The 19,517-nt window shown below is 47.4% G+C and overlaps 1 protein-coding gene and 1 pseudogene across 1 annotated transcript; one reads left to right on the top strand and one right to left on the bottom strand.

Annotated features, from left to right (window-relative positions):
- Positions 1 to 11,373: 11,373 nt before the first annotated feature.
- On the bottom strand, positions 11,374 to 13,335 carry LOC120850169 (neprilysin-2-like). The gene has a single exon (XM_040222586.2). The coding sequence runs from the start codon at positions 13,333 to 13,335 to the stop codon at positions 11,374 to 11,376; it is 1,962 nt and encodes a 653-aa protein (XP_040078520.2).
- A 4,766-nt stretch (positions 13,336 to 18,101) lies between these two features.
- LOC121836072 lies at positions 18,102 to 19,268 on the top strand (annotated as a pseudogene).
- Positions 19,269 to 19,517: the final 249 nt, after the last annotated feature.

The raw sequence follows: 19,517 nt of genomic DNA, 5'->3' as shown, positions 1-19,517 counted from the left end.
GATCGGCGTGGCAATGTTGGCTACTTTTAGCGAAGGGAGTTCTACCCTAGTTCTACTGCACGTGACTCAAATTCAAAATTTGTCTTTTTAACTCCTTTCTTTAGATATGGCAAGCTTATAGAAATATATCATAAACAGGAAAAGAAAAATTTGGAATTGTATCAAATTCGCAAACAAACCTCATAGTCGGTAGCATTTTTTTTTTTTTACTAGACAGATTAGTCAGGAGCAGTGGTCAGGAGCTATGATAAATGTTATACCAATAAACTCCGACAAGTTAGCAAAAAATAACAATAACGGGCACATTAAGTGTACTGTAGTTCCTGTAATTTAATCGGCTTAGTTCCAGCCAACGTTACTAGAACCACTCAGTTAGGAAACTGCCATAGAGACTGCTCTGAAAAAGTGGCCCAATTTGTCCACCAGGGGCCTAGGCTGGACGGTTGGCGAAAACGACGGCGAGAAATCTGGCGGCCGCGATTGGCCAACGCCACACTTGACCTTGGCGCCGGCCAATCATAGCCGCCGAATTTCTCGCCGACTTTTCCGCCAAGTATCCAGATTAGTGCCCCAGAACCGAGCTAGTGACGAACACAACGCCGCCATTTCTCCCGCAGCGGCCACTCAAGGAACTGCACGTTACTTCTATTTTGGCTTTAATCGGCCATTTTGGCGCCGAACCAGATACAGCGGAAGAGAAGTTACAGGGGTGCCACCTCCTTCTCCCCAGCGGACGCGCCGCCAGTTTCTACACAAGTTAAAATGCACTTAGGTCGGGACACGCTACCTGAAAGGACCGCTGAGGCATGGTTGTATAAAAACAATATTAATTGTTCCGCAAAACCTTGCAAACTAACAGTTATAAAAACATCACGCGCCCGCCACTTGGTACTAAACTCCAATAAATTCCATACAAAAAGAGTCTTTTCCGTTTATTTTTAAGCAAAAACATGCTTTCTAAAAGCTCAAGGTGACCAGAGTACAGACAAATGATAAAGATCAACAAGGCGGTAAGTTGGGCTAGTTGGTTTAACATCGTCAAAGGTGAAAACAGCGCAAAAAATTGAACAAAGGACAAGTGAAAGGAGTGCACGGACAAAGCGCTGACTGTCAACTAAAGTTTAATTTTCAGGCGAACCAGAAAAATAAACACAGAGCATAGGAAAGAACCAATAAAGACACAAAAAATTTACAACCCAACCGACAAGATTTCTACCACGTCATCACCCTCACACATGCCTGCCATTCTCTCTGATAAAAAGGACCTCATCATCCCCCAATTGTACCGACGGTGCGCTCACACATTGCCCTTCCCCTTTAGATAAAATGAAAAATGCCTCGTCAATCTCCCTGGCGGTCTTACTTTTATTGCGCGCCAAGATCGTTGTCATGAAAAACAGGTACGCATGCCGCACCTACTGCAATGTACCGCTAAGTGGCCAGCGGGGGAGGAACAGAGAGAAAGGGAATGTTCCCTCGCCCTCTCGTTCACGCACCTCCCCGTTTGTCCAATGTACACCCTACCACATGTGAAGGGGATCTGATACACAACCCCCACTGCGCATGGTACAAAAGGAGTGCGGTGGTTTACATCACATTGCAAATCACTGTTCCTCCGTCGGTTGACAGCAGTGCACAGGCGTGACAGCTTCTGGGGTGCCGAAAACACCACTGGCACGTTAAACTTACGCGCCACTCGCTTGACCTGATGAGAGAGGGCGTGGAGATAAGGCACCACCACCGGTCTTGTTGTCGGTTTTTGTCTAATCTTAGGACTGGGTCGGCCCCTGAACACCTTTATGAGGGACTCAGCCACGCCCACAATCAACGTAAGAGGGTATCCCGCCGATCTCAGCCTAGATACCTGAAACAAAAGACTGTTCTCACACCTATGATGGCATGACTTCAGCAGAGAAGCGCCTTGTTGATCTTTATCATTTGTCTGTACTCTGGTCACCTTGAGCTTTTAGAAAGCATGTTTTTGCTTAAAAATAAACGGAAGAGGGCGGTTACTACGGGGTGTAGTAACCGCCCTCTTCACAAGCTTAGAGTGCGCTGAACCGAATGGAAGAACACCCTTCTTTGAACGTGGCTCATAGGACCAACATATATGCGACGGCTGCTTAGTTAGCCTCAGGTCCAAAAACTGTAGTGCTCCTGGTGATGGTGTCTCGAACTTAAAGGATAAACCGGGGGAGCACTTCGTAAAGCAGGCCAAGAAATCGAAACACGCGCCTTGAGGGCTCACGTGAAAGAGGGAGAGAAAGAGAGAGAGAGATACGGAGAGGGAGGTAGAGAACGAGATAGCGATATGAAAAAAAGACGAAGATGGAGAGAAGAAAGTCAACAATATCATCATGCAGTAACTCTGGGCTTGTTGACAGTAAAGTCACTCGATGTGGGAAAGTAGCGCCATTGCATTCCCACCTGCTGGCCGGACACAAACAAATACCAACATACAGACGACAAAACCACTGAAGGTAATTGGCTCATTGCTGTAGGTTACCATGGTGGTCGCCATTTTGGGCCCTTTCAAAGCTTCGAAGCTTCGAAAGGGTCGTTAAAACCAGTCCCACCAAGATCGCTATGAAGCATCATCGTACCGAAAGCGTTCCTCGGCCAATATGAGCGTCTTTGGCACTGTACATTCAATAAGCTTATCGTTCAAGCTTATTTCCCCAGATCTCTTACAATAATGTTGCTCTTCTTGCGTGTTTCACGACAATAAAATTATTTTTCAATTCCCCCAAGCACCGACGCCACGTGTGATACCGTACAACTTCGTACCGCCATCACACGCAACGTCAGTGCTTGGAGGCATTGAAAAATAATTTTACTGTCTTAAAACACGTAAGAAGAACAACATAAAATCTGGGAAAATAAGCATGATAAGGTTTTTGTATGCACAGTGCCAAATACGCTAATATCGGCCGAGGAACGGTTTCAGTACGATGATGCACTCTAAAAAAAATGGAGGAAAAAGTTAGCAACGCCACATTTTCTTCCCTTCTACTGACGCGCCCCCAAGCGGACACGAGAAAACGAGAGGAACGAGACGTTTTTCCGTTTTTCTCCTCCTCCAGGCAGACGCGAGAAAGCTTCCGCCTTCCCGACTCATCTCCATTCGGTTTTGTTTTTCGAGGACGTCGCGCACGTATGTTGTTGAGTTGATTCACCTTCAGCTGCAGCGAAGGCCGCCTGAAATTCCGTCTCCCAGTCCGAACGTGTAAAAGATTTCGGCTGCATTGACGTTTTTATCACTAATTTTAACAAACGAGCAAACGAAGCCGCTAGAAACAGCGAAGTTCCGGAGCAGTGCCAGCGGCGCTACGTACACTGTGCTAAGATGGCCACACTGATCTCAACAAGGAGGATAGAAGGGCGTCGATTCTTGGTCGGTATCCAAGCGCGCGAAGGCACTGAGACGCGGCACTTTGGCGTGCCAAGGAAGCTTTGAACACGCCGCCAGACCCTTGCTTTCGACGAGTGGTGCCTTTTTCCTGCGACACTGCGCTTTCGTAAAATTTTCCACGTGTTCACAACGGCAAGTCTCAACAATACACAGAGTCTCAAAAAACTTCTTCGGCGAATGACGACGATCGAGTAGAAAACGTGTCTACAGCACGCTGGAAAACCGCAGCAAAGGGCTAACTAAACCGGAAATCGTATCCCAGCGAGGTTGCGTCCGGTGGCTTCACTTGCGGAAGCGGGAAGCGCGATCCAGCAATTGTCATTGAGATCAGTGGATGGCTATCTCCAGATTGCGAAACCGACGCGAAACCATGCGGACCCTGCGGACCACGCGGAACGATATGTCCACATCGGATGTGTCGACGTTGACGACATTATGGAAATCGCGGAAACTGTGTCCAAGACAGGTAGGTTTTGCTGCCGGGTGCCTGGGTGCCTTCCGTGCTGAGTACGGTTCTGTTTTCCGATGCCCAGTGCCAACCGGCAGTCGGGAGGCACTCACTTGATCGAATGACGTTTTAGCGAACGCCCACGTGTCACCGAATGACACTTTAGCGAATAGTCGGACGCCGCGAAGCGGCGATCTCGGGTGGGTCAAATGGGTTCGCATTTTTGTAATGAGCCGCCGCAGACTGTCGCCGGCGAAGCGGCGTCAGCGCAGCGCGGCGGATGGGTTAACACGCGCCCCCGTTATTCGCTAAAACGTCATTCGCTCATGTGATATGGACCCGTAAACTGTCTGGCATTGATGCCGCTGGTCGGGCCGTAATCAAAGGGGGCGGGTGTTGGAGGTTGACACTCCGGTTTACATTACAGAGTTTAAGACCATTTGAGGGATAACCTGCAATCGATCGACGTGCGGATAGTCATGTTGGAACGCTGGTCTGAACCTTAGCTTCTATCGTACAGTGACCAATACTGTCGGTTGCCTCCTCTCAGTGTGCGATTGCGCTCTGGGGAAAGGACTGAACAGTATAAAAATATGACGGAAAGTACGTATATTTACAGTTTGGAATTTTAGAATTAAGGAAAGATGGTAGGTAAGATCGAGAAAAAAAAAAGGAAAAAGAAGAGAAGCTACCCTTTATTTTGTTGTTTAAATATACTAAGGTTCCTGGAGATACTGCCCCCCAAGTGGCGCGCTGGGATGAGAGCTAGAAGTTTACGAGCTCGCCACGGCGTAGCTCCGTACACTTAACACCTGCCGCAAGTCGCGGCTTTGACTGCATTCAAGTTGATCGAAAAGTGATTGCTCTGCGCGTGAAGCATCACTTTCAGCTGAGTGAATATTCGCTCTACAGAGATTCATTCAAGACGACAATTGCAGCCGTTCGTGAACAGCACAAATAGAAAAACAAACACTACAACAGAAATACTAGCTACGACGTGCCTTGCAGGGAAAGAAACACATGGCTTGGGACCGCATTGGAGCGGCTTGATTCATTGGTTTTCAAATAATTACGGCATGAGTGTTTACTTTTTACTAAGAGGTTCATCCTCTGAGCCGTTCAAAATACCCTCAAGGCCCGTTCACACTCTTGCAAACGAGTACGACCGAGAGAGACAAGACCTGTTGAAACCTCTTAAGTTTTTTTTTTCCCGATGTTTTGTACTTGTTTTTTTTTTTTTTTTCATTGACTGCTGATGCAGTGTACTGAGGGGACTGGGCCTCGTCAGGCAGAGCTTATCTGCCTTTTGTCCTTTCTCCTTGTGACCCTGTGTCCGAAATAAAACAAGCAAACAAACTTATAGCCCCTGGCATTCTGGCGCCATCTGTGCGGTGACCCTGAAACTGCATTTCGCGAGAGTGAAGGTTTTGTGGGAATTTCGAGGTCGAATGTCCGTCATACCTATAAGAATGGCTCGTTTATAACGTTGACAAAAGTATTTCTCGCCAAGAAAGAAAAGATAATGCGCGAGAGAAATAGAAAATATGCGGGACCGCCAAGTTCACACTGCTACCTAGGAGATGCCGCCATTGTGTCCTCTCGTTTAGAGTACGGGAGCCAGAGTTGCGCGTTCATCTCCGTAGCGCCGTCTTTCCTGCACGGCTTGTTGATCCCGCTCCTCACGTGACTGAATTCGGCGAATAGCGGCGCCGCGCGTTCGAGGTGCGCGGCGCGCTCAAAAGCAGGGGAACGTACGCGGGGCGCGTGCTACGTCTACTTTCCTGCACGGCACTTGATCCGGCTCCTCACGTGATCGGATCTCGGCGAATGGCAGGTATTCACTGGACGCCATATTTGAGGGCGATGTTTAGAGCGCGTGCTCAGAACGAGCTCACATTAGTAGCCTGCTAAGATTGGCAACCTTGATGTTGCTAAATGCATGCTCCAAAAGGACTACGGAAGCTCGCCATCAGCTTGCGCTCAGTAGCAGCGCACACGGATATGGCCGCCAGTAAATACTCCCCATAGCGGCGCGCCGCCCGTGGAAAACAGACGCGCAACTCTGGCTCCCATAGGGAGCCTATACAGGAACTCGACTCTCATTGTAAGAGGTTTTAAGGAGGTCGCAAGAATGTGAACGGGCCTTCAAATGAATGACATTGCTGGAAAAAGCAACATGCTGGGTATATTTTTTATTGCTTAGGCGGTCACCGAGATATTCCATACGTTCAAAACGACCAGTATAAAAGACGAAAACGCAGAGTTTGGAAGAATCAGTCTATGCTGGAAAAAGCGGTGGAGAAACTGCCTCGTGACGTCGCCGGTGGGAGGAGCCCAATCTCCATCGCCAACAAACTACATCGGAAGAGAACTGCACCGTGACGTGTCTGGTGACTTCGCCGAACTGTGGCGATTGAGTTGAAACTACATCGTTTTCTTTTTTTTTCTCCCTACAGGGAATTTCGAAGAATCGCTAAACTCGGCAGTGAAGGGTTCTAAAAAACAATACTCTTAAGTATCCGAAACGTATAGTGCAGAGCAATTTAATGAACCCATTTTTTTTGTGCAAATATGTCACATGAAATATTCAGTTTACTTAAGTTACACAAACACTATTAGCATTAGCTGCAGCCCTTTACTTTGCACAGGCAGGCAGTCATGGCCGACAACACGAAGGAGCGGAAGTCCTCGCGTGCCGGTCCACCCGATTAGCCTTCTGAACGACTTTTTGACAGAAAACCAAGTTTTAGTGAGGGCCGCCACTGACAGTCCTCTGACCAAGCCTGAGCGGGACGAGTTGTGGGACAGAATCGTGGACGAGCTGAACACCCAAGGCCAGTCCACCAAACGCGAGCAGAATGGAAGGGCCGCTGGAATACTCGAGCACGGGATTTGGACATAGCGTGTGCTCCTCGGCCGCGTAACACTACTGCGTGTTGCACGCTAAAATCCCAAGGCTAGCAGTCGTACTGCATCGGCTAAATTGCTTATCGAGAGTGGGTAACAATGTCGCCATGTTCAGGTAGACTAACCTCCTGCTGTTTAAACAACTAACGACAAAATTGACTTTTTGACTTTGTTTGACTGCGTTAGTGCAACTTCTCTCGGGCTGCACGAGAAAAAAAAAAAAGTTCCTTCGGGGGTTAAATTATCGGTGAAGTAACAAGCGAAAAAGAAGATAAGAGACTAATTCCCTCAAGCGGGGTTCGCAGTAGAGGAGGAGGAAAATGAAAAACAGTTGTTAGTCCTACGGTGTGTGTGGTCGTTTCTTTATGTGTATGTTTATTCTAGTTCAGCTGGCCCTACCTGAAGTGGTTGCTTTAAAATAAAGTATGTCTCTCTCTCTCTAAGTGAAGTGTGAACCAAATAGCCGTTGCTTGGCTTTTTGCTTAGCCAAATTGCTTATATAGGGTGCACTCAAATAAAAATACAATCGTATTGACTCATGTAAGAGTATTTAGAATATTTATCGATCGCGCCGCTGAACTTGCATCGCTCGAAAAACTTCCTTTATGTGAGCGCCTTCTCTGCTTGAGTTTGCTGGAAACAGCCACTTATATCCGAGGCAATCGATGATAGCGTTGATGACATTAACAAGTACGCGACTCACAGAGCGCTGGTGAGGTAACACCAATGTTTTCGTCGCTCCCGACGGTTCCCTGGAAGCCGCCAACGGCGTAGAAGCGTAGAGCTGTGAGGACTTGTTCGACCATCAGCACACGGTCGCGACGCCGTTGGAGCTTTCCGGGAAGCTGGTCGCACAGCCAGCGAGTCACCCCTTTGGTCAGCTGGTATTCGCCCAGAAACCCGATTTGCTGGCGAACCCAACAGTAGACATGTATATAATATAGGGTCGCCATCTTTTTACGATGCAGAGCGATCTCCGGCTTCGTCTCGACTATACTCTGTTTCACCTTATGATGTACCGCAGGAAAGGCTACAAGCACGAGCTCCTTGCTCTAGGGCACATTTTGGCGGCACAAGCTCTCGTGCAGCAGGAGCAGATGCCAACGCTATGAGCACGCGGTTCTAGCCTTCGCTGCGGTACAACGTAAGGTGAAACGGAGTATAGTCTCGACCAGACTTGTACACGTTACTGAAAAATAGTAAGGAATTACATTTACGATTACTCAAGGCTAAATTGCAATTTATTACGATTACAATTACCCTCCCATAAAAGTAAGTGACCATTACCCCCAAAAATAATCCGTTACTTTTGTGGCGTTACTTTCAACATTATTTTCCTCAATTAAGAAACAAAGGGAAGAAGGTTATTCAAGTTCTTATTGTTGCCACCTGTTCCATTTATTGACCTTGAGTATTTTGAGAACAGTTGACTCTCGAAAGTCCCGTCAGACATTTTGCGTTATTTCTTACTGAAGATGTCCACTGATACGCTGAACACCCTTTGAACTGAGGCACTGGATGGAAGTGCCATATTGTTAATAAAGCTTGGACTTGGGTTTGGCTAGTTGGTTGTACATTGATAGACGTGCTGTGCTGCGAAGTTCTACAGAACAAACGCGTGACTAAAAATTCGTGTTCGTTGTGTTTCTCTTTATCTCAATGTAAACTCATTCTTTTCCTTTCAATTTTTAGTCACGCGTTTGTTCTGTAGAACTCTGCAGCGCAGCACGTCTAACAATGCCATATTGTGCCTCACGAATGTTTTATGCTCTGTATTGAGCTTTTTCAGCAAAGCAATGGATGTGCTATTTACCTCGAAGATAGAGCAAAGCTTTGTCCTTGTATCCGCTGCCTGGTATTCGATAGTTTTAGTTGAGTTGGTAACAGTAAGATGATAATTAAACAATAAATAAGGTTTGACTCGATATTTTTCCTTTAGTTCTGAACCGGTCGAGCCTCGGTTGAGACGTTGGTGAATAAGAAAAAGTTTCCAATATTTAATATAAGTAATCTAGAAGAACTACTCAAAACTCATAACAATTAATTAGAACTTGGACTAAAACAAGCAAAAGTGGTGGTGATTTTCAAAAACGCACGGAGCACGGACCGACACGCCCAGAATATCAAGCGTACGTCAGCCACCATTATGTTTTATTTGTAAAAATACCTGCTTGAGATAAGATGCGTCCTACTAGGGTAAAAACAGGAAGAAGAAATAAAGGAAGACTATTACCATGTTCAAAGTGCCCGCAAAAAGCGGACTCACAAAAAGGGTGACTGAGACGCAGATAACCTGGCTGGAATTCACAAATAAAGTTGGCCAACCCTAGAAGTTGGACTGCAAAAAAAAAGGTAAAAGGTGAAAGGTGAAAAAAGTAAAAAAAGGGTCAAATAAGGTGAAAGAAGCAGAAAAATATGCATCGTGTTTTCTAAGAGAAGATGATAAGTGTGCATCGACGAACGAGGATGCTTGTGGCAATAACACCTTCACATATTATCACATCTCTTTTAGTGGATTTTAGGGCGGACGGAGAGTTGTCTCGTGTTGTGACATTATGAAAATGGTCCTAGTCACTATAACCGAGAAGGACATTGTTAGTTATTGTCTGTGCACTTACCGCCTTGAGCTCCTCGAAGAGGCACACAATCACTTGGTGTCTTCCTCTCCCGGCCTTAGATCGAAGAGAAAAAACAATGACACTAAAAAAAGCGGATATAACTTGCCCCCCCCCCCCCCCCCCCCTTTCTTTTTCTTTTAGAAATGTTTGTTTGGATTTTTCGACATTGTTCTTAAGGTCTAAAAAATAGATACAGAAAATTGGTAATGCACAAAAAAAAAAGGCTTTGCGGAATTGAAGAGTGTCACTGCCATCAACTTTACCAAAATTAAACCGACCTTTTCTTTAGAAGGGGGGGGGGGGGGGGGGTGGAAAGGAGGGGGCGGGGGAGGGGGTGGGAGGGGGGCTGGTCCAGAAAAAAATCTAACGGATTACAAGGAATCCGTTACGTAAAAAATGTAAGGGAATTACTTTAAAATTACTTTAGAAAATATGTAATTATTCCGTTACTAAATTACCGATAAATGTAAGGGATTACAAGTAATTTCGTTACTTGTAACGGATTACGTACAAGTCTGGTCTCGACCACTCAGTTAACTGCCCGTCAAAGTGCATCGTGACGACACTTTGACGTCACCGCCAACTGCATCATTTTACGAGCAGAGCCAGCATAGCTGCGTAGGGAAAAACTACATTTCAACGAGATGTCACGCAGTGGCGCCACAAAGGGGGCGGGGGGGGGGGGGGGGGTGCAGATTACCCCGGGTGGAGGGCTCAGAAGGGTGTCGCGGCGGGCCACGAGAGCGGGGGAGGGGGAGGGGGGGGGGGGGGGTGTTGCGGCGGTCGCGGCGGGCTACCGCCCCGGGTGCCGCTGACCCTCGTGACGCCACTGATGTCACGTGACCGGAGAAGTAGCCATTCAGTGCCCGATGCAGTTTTCTACATCATTTAGTTTGCGGTCCAGCATATATAGACGGGTTAGTCTGCTCTTTTATTGATGTTTGCATGTGCCGTGTATGTGTATGCGCTCAATGTGTATGTTCAGTTGATGCTTGTAGTTTGCGTACTGTGTCTACATCTGTGTATAATAAAGGTTCCCGAAGATCCCGAAGCGCAATGATAGCGCAAGAAAATGATAATATTTTTGTAGAACATGAATTGGGTGGTTCCTAGCGCCACCTAGCCTAGCTACTCGCAATCTTGCAATTATTCTGCTTGACCCTGCCATGTGGTGGCAAGCAAAAAGCAAATTGTTGTGTGTATGTTTATACAGCCGGAAATTAGTCTGCCTCATTGGGCGTCTGGTGTCTCAGCTGTAGATGAGCAATTTAGCCAGTGCTGTACAACCGCTAGCCTGGGGTCTTTAACGTGCATCACGCAGTAGTGATACAGGACCGCACGCCGGTACGATGCTCATCCAGATTGAAACTGGCAGGGGTGGGGATTGAACCTAGGATTCCTGGGTTCTGCAGAGCGAGCTTTTGCTCCACGTGCTCCGAGCTGGTGTGCGCTAGCCCACTACTACTCTCTCTCTTGTACAATATTATTTTACATAAAGACCTTTAACCCAGTTAAATACGGTGATATTTTTAAATTTCATATCGGCTTCACACTAAAAGGCGAATTGTTTGATGTCGATGGACAGTTTGCAGTTCGTAAAATAGACACCAATAAATTTCAAAATAGTGGACGCTAAGATCAAGACTCTATAATTGCGTCATACTTCGCCCTCGCCCTCTTTTCCCCAGCAGACATTATATAAAAAAGTTTAAAACATACATTATTTTTGAAGATGTAAAAGTGGTGGAAGATGGTCCACTTGGGTTGATGTCTATACTTGGCGTCAAGTATTGTGCTTTACATTGTGAAGGCTAGCGTAGGTTCCACAGTGCTTCAGCCGGATGCTGCTGCGAGAGCAGGTGGCCGAGACTCCGCCTCGCGTCTCACTGGCATTTGCTCCGGCAACTAGCAGACAGAGTTGGAGCACTGAAGAAGCTACGCTCGCCTTGACAACGTAGCACAAAATAGTTGACGCCGAGCGAAACATGTCACAACTTCCGACTGTGGACGCGATTGTCGATTCGCGGGTGGTCAGTTCCTATTGCCGATTTCTGATTGTGCCGAGAACCGTTAGCCAGTGCCGGAGAAGCCCACATCGCGCACCGAGAACTTGGATTCATCCGCGTTCCTGGCAAGCACCGAAAGGTTTCGGCGAATGGCTTAAAATTCTGCAAAGGAACGTTGACACGCCAGTTCGAAGGAGTCACGAGCAAGTCTTCCTTGGCGAGCCTTTGAATGACGCTGCTGTCTTCGCAGAAGGCAGCTGCGTAGTTGTAGAAGAAAAGCTCGTTGACAGTCTTGTTGAGCTGCAACGGCCAGTGAGTGCGAAGAAACATGTTTTCCATTCGCTTGCTCTTCGCTGCCTTCTTGTACAACTCAAACAGCGGGCGCAGAACCAGGTTGTCCTCAAGATCCTGTTCACGCTTATCCGACGAGAAGACCTTGTCGTGCAGACTCGCGTGCTGGTTATCGTATCGCCGTTCCAGACAATCGGTAATCCTCTGGTATGCCATCGTGGTTCCACAGCTCCATAAGTGTTCCTGGCCACTCCATAGAAGGTTGTTCCCCAGCAGGGCTTTGATGACGCCCCTCACTAGGTGGCTTGCGACTGCCGGATAGGTTAAAAAGTGAATTATATTTGAGACGCCATTCAAGAAGCCCACAGTGGCGTGCGAGACGAATAGAAGGTTGTTGGTACTCTGGTATTCGAAGCCAGGTTGTAATGTCGACGTACTGTACAGGTTGTCGTACATTGGACTTCCGGTGTCTTCGATTGCCCAGTAGATAGATGAAGCGTGCGAGAGTAGCTTGAAGACAGTTTTCACGAGAAGAGTTTCCTTGAATTCCACGTCTACGGGATACGTTCTGCGGTAGCGTTCGTATTGCAGGAAGTTGGCCTGTGTGCCAAAGACCAGAGTCATGTTCTTGATTTTTCGGAGTGCAATTGCGGCGTCTTCGCCGGTCAGCCACGACTGCTGCGTTAAAATAAGGTTTGAGAGAACATCTTGGGTCGTGCTGAAAACAGAAGCAAACTGTTGGTCGAGATGCGTTCGGTAGATCGTGGCGAACTCTTTGCTCAGAGTGAGTTTTGCCGAGATTCCGATGCCGTACTTGTAAAGTTTTTCGAGCAAGACGTTGCAAGCGAAATGTCGTGGATTTACCTGTGGTACCTGATTATCGTAGTTAAGGGGCGTAAGAAATTCATACTTATCGCCCAATATTGGGGAGAAAAGTATCAGAGCCCTGAGACCGACGTAGTTTGCAATTGCTGTGTTGAAACCGTTGTCAAAAAGTTTCCCGAAGTTATTAAAGAAGACCGGATCTTCGACGATGATCCTAGTCGACTTTTTTGTGGTGTTTCTACCGCTCAGCTTGTTAAAGTAAACCGACCAGTCCCAGCTTGCCTGGTGGGGCAAGGCGCCGACGGTAGTGACAGTTTTGTCGGGTGCAAAGTTAGCTTGGTCTTTCCGAAAAAGCATCATGTCCTCCAACGACTTTTCAAGTTTCAAGATGTCTTTAGATATCCTGGCCGCCAGTCCTCCCGACGACCATAAACTAAGAGCTCTGTGCACAAGACTCGTATAACTAGTCTCAGGGGGTGAAGTATTTTTGGTCACGAAGCGCCTGAAAAGCGTCTTGGGCGCCCGCAACAGAATATCAACGCCACGATCGACGTTGTTACTTTTAAGTACAACTATCTGAAAGAGTGAGTGTAGCATTAAATATCTGTCTGCGGTAGCGACCGGCGTCAACGAATCTAGACGGAAGTTCTCGTAGGGCCAGTTGTTGAGTTCGAGAGCGCTAAGCACGTGTTTAAATGAACGCGCATCGTTCGCTTCAAAGTACCGGCACTTCTGGTTGACCCACATAGCTTCTAGCAGAAAGTTGCTGCCGATTGGCCTTCCGCTTGCTTCCTTGATGAAAAGAAAATGTTTGAAGAAAGCCTCCATGTCGAGGAGTAGTTGAGCACTGCTAAATTGGTTGTACGGAAGGGCTTGAACCGATCGCTTTTTTAACCTGTGGGGCGGGAAAGGAAGAAACAATGCAGCATATAAGTAAGTACATCCAATTTAAAATATATATTTCCCATTGAAATCCTACAGAAAATGATTTATCGAGCAAAAGTAAGATTGGCCAGATTGGCAGTGAATAAGAAGTAGGCTCTTTTTCCACGAGGTGTTAACTTAATTTCTTCGCTAATCAGTGCTAATTACCCAATGCTAGGTTTCTCTAAAAAAAATTGTAAAACTACTTACCGGGTAGATACGTTACAGGATACCGACAGTCACATAAGCTTTTAAGTGAGATTCGCGACTATGAAACCCAAACTATGGACGTTCAAAGTTTCCTCGCTAATGTGACGAGTGCAAGACCCTCTTGCGAAGTCGCTGTGTTGAAATTAGATTTGAAAAGCTTCTCCTACTTTATAGACCCCTTTCGAAATTCTCATGCCGATTATTATACGGTCGGAACCACTGCTCAATGGCGGAACAACTGACATCGTGGAACGCGCAAGTCATTCCACAAGATAGCGAACGTCGGAGCGAACGTCGGAGCGCGGCCAACGTTAGGAGCAACGAGCCAATAACAGCGTTGAAGGTGCAACGTCACCGCGCTTATCACCTTTTTTTCCCCCTTCGATTCCAATTACACGCATAAAGTGTGCCGTGACGTTGCGGTTTTGGTCCGCCATAGTGCAGGGATTCCACGACTGCCAACAGAGTGCAGTATTTCGAAAAAGGTCTATATATTCGCCTTAACATGCAGAAAGCAGGTCATCTCGGACTCGCAGAATACTTTTTTTAGGCCTTTCGTGATCATTGGCGGACCTACACCCCCGCCCCCCCCCCCCCTCCCCCCCCCCCCCCCCCCCCGTTTCCCATCCTAAAAATGACTGCGGGTTTACCCTCGCCATTTTGTCATCGCGTTCTCAAAAACTATTTTATACACAAAAAAAAAAAAGAAGCTGTCTACGTGACATTGAGCATACCATGAGCATGTGAAACGTCACTCTCAGTCAACGTTACTAAAACACTCAGTTGGGAAACTCGCCGTCGAAACCTGGGCCACTGGCGTCTACCGAGACCGAGCTAAATTCGAAAACAGCGCCACTCTTCATCGTTTGTCTGTACTGTGGTCACCTTGAGCTTTTTGAAAGCCTGATTTTTGTGTAAAAATAAACGGAAAAGACTCTTTTTGTATGAAATTTATTGGAGTTTAGTACAAAAAGAGGGACGCGTAATGTTTTTTAAAATCTTTAGTTTGCAGGGTTTTGCGGCACAATTAATATTGTTTTTATACAACCATGCCTCAGCGGGGCTTTCAGGTAGCGCGTCCCGACCTAGGTGCAGTTTAACTTCAGTTGTTCGCTGGGGAGATGGGGGTGGCACCCCTGTAACCTCTTCCGCTGTATCTGTTCTTAAAGCCAAAATAGAAGTCGCGTGCAGTTCTTGGGCACTTCCTACCTCGCCCAAAGGACAAGCCACCGAAGGACATGGCCCAGGGCGTCATTTATAAGATTCCATGCTCCCAATGCCCCGCCTCCTATATCGGCGAATCGAAGAACTTCCACGATCGACTCCGCCAACATAAAAACGACGTGCGAAACTTCGACAGAGAACGCAGTGCTCTCGCTGAACATTGCGAGACCCTCGACCACCGCATTGCCTTTGAAAACGCAAGCATCCTAGACACGGCATCAAATCTACGTAGAAGACACCTCGTAGAGTCATGGTACATACAAACAACCTCTAACAACATCAATAGGTCCTTAGGGGCACTTCCAACTTTATATATTACCGGCCTCCAAGATGTTATAACAGACTGCGCATGGCACGACCAGCCTACTAAGACCAATGAAAAAGAAAAAGAAGTCGCTCAACATCTAGAAGAAGAAGAAGCTGCTGTCCTTCATTCATCCCCCTGAAGAAGAAACGAACGGTTTCGAAACGTAGGGTCGCTACTATTTCAATTTTTGGTTGGCAGATTATCTTATCTCTTTATTATTTACCCAACCAGAGAGAATTCTCTCAAACATGTTTACCTTCAAGTCTCTTCACGATGACTTTGGACAAAAGACTACCCAGCTAGCGAAATGGTACGTGAACATCTACCGCAGCATCTCTTCATTCAAGACACACTTGAATTTCACGAAGGCTTGCCGTGATGCTGAAGTTATTCCTCGAAGCTTACGGTTGAAACGGATTGTCCCAACACCAGAGGGTCATAAAGTTTTGACGCAAGCGAAGCATCGTCTGGTAAATGCTCGCATTCACGAATGCAACGCTATCCTTAAACAGAAACAGCTAGACTTGTTTTATGTACGTCAACAGCTTGAACATCGAATTCCGCACATGTTTCCATCAGTACAAGCTTTTGCCGAAAAATGCGCCGCAACCGCAACTCAGAAACACCAAATCTCTCAGGAAAAAAATCTGTTGACTCTGAGAAGACAGAAGGAGACGAGGCGGTACATGAATAACTCCTCTTTTGTCACCAACTTATCCTCGAGGTCACTCTCCCAACGTGAAATTGATGTCCTCGCCAGGGGTCATAACTACAACCACACCACCATACGGCCTCCTTTGGCGCATATGGCTGCTGCTATCGAGGACGGCATCATGCACATGGATCCTAGCGTACGGGAAGGAATCCGTCTAAAGGCAATCAGCGCACTGTCGAAACTCCCACGACGTCAACCATACAACATCTCTAAGGAGGAACACACAGCGCTCCGCAAGCTCAGAGAAGACAGCACCATCGTCATCTTAGCAGCGGACAAAGGCAACACGACTGTCGTCCTTGACAGAGTAGCGTACGAAGAAAAGACCGAAAAACTTCTTGATTGCTCCGCCTAGAAGAAGCTCAAACGGAATCCGACGCTCGTCATACAGAGAAACTTAAACAGCATGCTGGCAACAATTTTTAAAAACTACCCGGAGTCAAAGAACCTTTACCTTCGACTTATTTGCAGAAATGGATTCGCTCCAGGATTTTACGGACTTCCCAAGATCCATAAGCCCGACGTTCCTCTGAGACCCATCGTTGACTTCACAACTTCACCACTTCGAGCTTTGTCAGACTACTTACACAGAGTAATATCCCCTCTCGCCGGGAATACGCCGACTAACGTACGGAATTCCAGCGATTTTGTAGAACGCATATCGCAAATAAGGGTCGACAATGACGAGTGTCTGGTATCATTCGATGTTGTATCCCTTTTTACAAACGTCCCGATTCCTCTGGCTGTCACCGCAACAAGAGAAGCTCTCGAGAAGGATGAAGACTTAGACACAAGAACTTGCCTCAGCATCGATGAGATATGTCGTCTCCTAGAATTCTGCTTGAACAATACTTACTTCTCCTTCAAACAACAATTCTACCAACAAACTAGTGGCACGGCAATGGGCGCATCCATCTCCGTTGCCATGGCCAACCTGACAATGGAAGTAATCGAACAGAAGGCTCTACAATCTTTTGCATCCAGACCCCAGATATTCCTACGGTATATCGACGACTGCTTCTGCATCATACAAGGATCAGAAGTGGACAACTTCCTCGGCCACCTCATTTCTATAGAACCGGCTATACAATTCACCGTGGAACGCGAACACAACAACACTTTGCCCTTCCTCGATGTGCTGGTCAGAAGACAAGGTGATGCCCTAAAATTTACCGTGCACAGGAAACCAACTCACTCTGGACGTTACTTCCGGTTCGATTCCAACCACCCGGTTAGCCACAAGGCGTCTGTCGTCTCCACACTGTTTACGAGAGCTAAGGCTGTGTGCTCTTCTGAAAACGACAAAAGAAAAGAGGACCAAACAATCATCAGCGACCTAAAAAAGAATGGCTATGTGGGCATGGAAGCTCTGCAGCCATGAAGTTGCTCATGTTTTTCGTACTCCCGCAGTTCCTGAGCGTGCCGGCGCGTGGGTCCCCAACTAACTGGAGTCACGATGACGGCGCGGTTTTCTTCCGGCATCCGGACAGCAATCTTCAACCTGCCAATCACTCGTCGACAGCACCGTCCTGTCCTGGTATCAAGTTCATCGAGAACCTCGTTCACACCACGTCATCAGCAGGGACATCGACAGCGGCAGCTATAAAGGAGCTCCCCTCCCGACAGCGCGCCAGTGGGCATGGAAGCTCTGCAGCCATGAAGTTGCTCATGTTTTTCGTACTCCCGAAGTTCCTGAGCGTGCCGGCGCGTGGGTCCCCAACTAACTGGAGTCACGATGACGGCACGGTTTTTTTCCGGCATCCGGACAGCAATCCTCAACCTGCCAATCACTCGTCGACAGCACCGTCCTGTCCTGGTATCAAGTTCATCGAGAACCTCGTTCACACCACGTCATCAGCAGGGACATCGACAGCGGCAGCTATAAAGGAGCTCCCCTTCCGACAGCGCGCCAGTGGGCATGGAAGCTCTGCAGCCATGAAGTTGCTCATGTTTTTCGTACTCCCGCAGTTCCTGAGCGTGCCGGCGCGTGGGTCCCCAACTAACTGGAGTCACGATGACGGCGCGGTTTTCTTCCGGCATCCGGACAGCAATCTTCAACCTGCCAATCACTCGTCGACAGCACCGTCCTGTCCTGGTATCAAGTTCATCGAGAACCTCGTTCACACCACGTCATCAGCAGGGACATCGACAGCGGCAGCTATAAAGGAGCTCCCCTTCCGACAGCGCGCCAGTGGGCATGGAAGCTCTGCAGTCATGAAGTTGCTCATGTTTTTCGTACTCCCGCAGTTCCTGAGCGTGCCGGCGCGTGGGTCCCCAACTAACTGGAGTCACGATGACGGCGCGGTTTTCTTCCGGCATCCGGACAGCAATCTTCAACCTGCCAATCACTCGTCGACAGCACCGTCCTGTCCTGGTATCAAGTTCATCGAGAACCTCGTTCACACCACGTCATCAGCAGGGACATCGACAGCGGCAGCTATAAAGGAGCTCCCCTTCCGACAGCGCGCCAGTGGGCATGGAAGCTCTGCAGCCATGAAGTTGCTCATGTTTTTCGTACTCCCGTAGGTTAGTAAACAAAAACCTTGCCATTGTTTTAAATCAGACAATGTTTGCCTTGTTATGCTTCCATGCCCCGAAGCTTGTATTGAGTCTTTTAGAGTTCTGCTGCTGTTGTTGTATGGTGATGTTGAGCGGAACCCAGGTCCCATGTCAAAACCCCAAGAAGAACAATTACTTAGCTTACAAGAAACAGTCGATAAACTTAAAAACAGTCATGCTATACTTCAACAAGAAGTAAACCTTCTAAAAGAAAAACAAAAACAAAGTGAACAGACAGTTTCAACACTTGAAGAGCGACTTAACAAACTCGCGAGTGAACTCGACGCACTAAAGCAGAAGGATACTAGCAGCGCCGCGACTACTGAACCCCAGCTTACTGCTGCCTTAAACGAACTATCTCAGCTAAAAACACGTTGCGATGATGCAGAGGGCAGATCCCGTCGCTGTAATCTTTTATTTTTTGGCATCACCGACGCAGACAAGGAAACGTGGGCTCAGTCAGAGTGCTTGGTCACTAGCCTGTGCTCCGAAAAACTAAACGTGCAAGTTGAATCATTTAGGATTGAAAGGGCGCATCGCCTAGGAGCATTCGACCCTCAGAAATGTCGCCCAATAATAGTAAAGTTTTCTTCGTTTAAAGATAAAGATAGCGTTCTTTCATCAGCCCACAAGCTTAAAGGAACTCGCGTAGCCATCAGCGAAGACTTCCCAATTTCTGTCCGGCTCGCACGCCGTCACCTTCTTGATTTTGCAAGGCCAAAAGGCACCCCCTACAGACTGCGTCATGATAAACTTTTTATAAATGATAAGTGCTATGTATTCGATGCCGCTCTTGGCGCCGTTAAAGAAAAAGACACATAGCCACGCCAGCGCTTCTTCTCGTCGCCCTCTAGAAGTCGACCGGCAAAGCACCATGTTATCACTAACAAATCTTCAAGTCATTCTATCCTATTTACTAACATTAGAAGCCTAATACCAAAGAGAGACGAAATAATTTCAGTAATCGAAGCGTGTAATGCCGCTTTTGTTGTACTTACAGAGACGTGGCTAAGCCCTGATATATCTGACGTTGAGCTATTTCCCTCGCAACTAAACTTTCGAGTGTATAGG

Source organism: Ixodes scapularis, unplaced genomic scaffold (assembly GCF_016920785.2).
Source record: "Ixodes scapularis isolate PalLabHiFi unplaced genomic scaffold, ASM1692078v2 PGA_scaffold1__304_contigs__length_218370807, whole genome shotgun sequence".
Classification (NCBI taxonomy): Eukaryota; Metazoa; Arthropoda; class Arachnida; order Ixodida; family Ixodidae; genus Ixodes; species Ixodes scapularis.
This window is presented reverse-complemented; position numbering and strand designations above follow the sequence as displayed.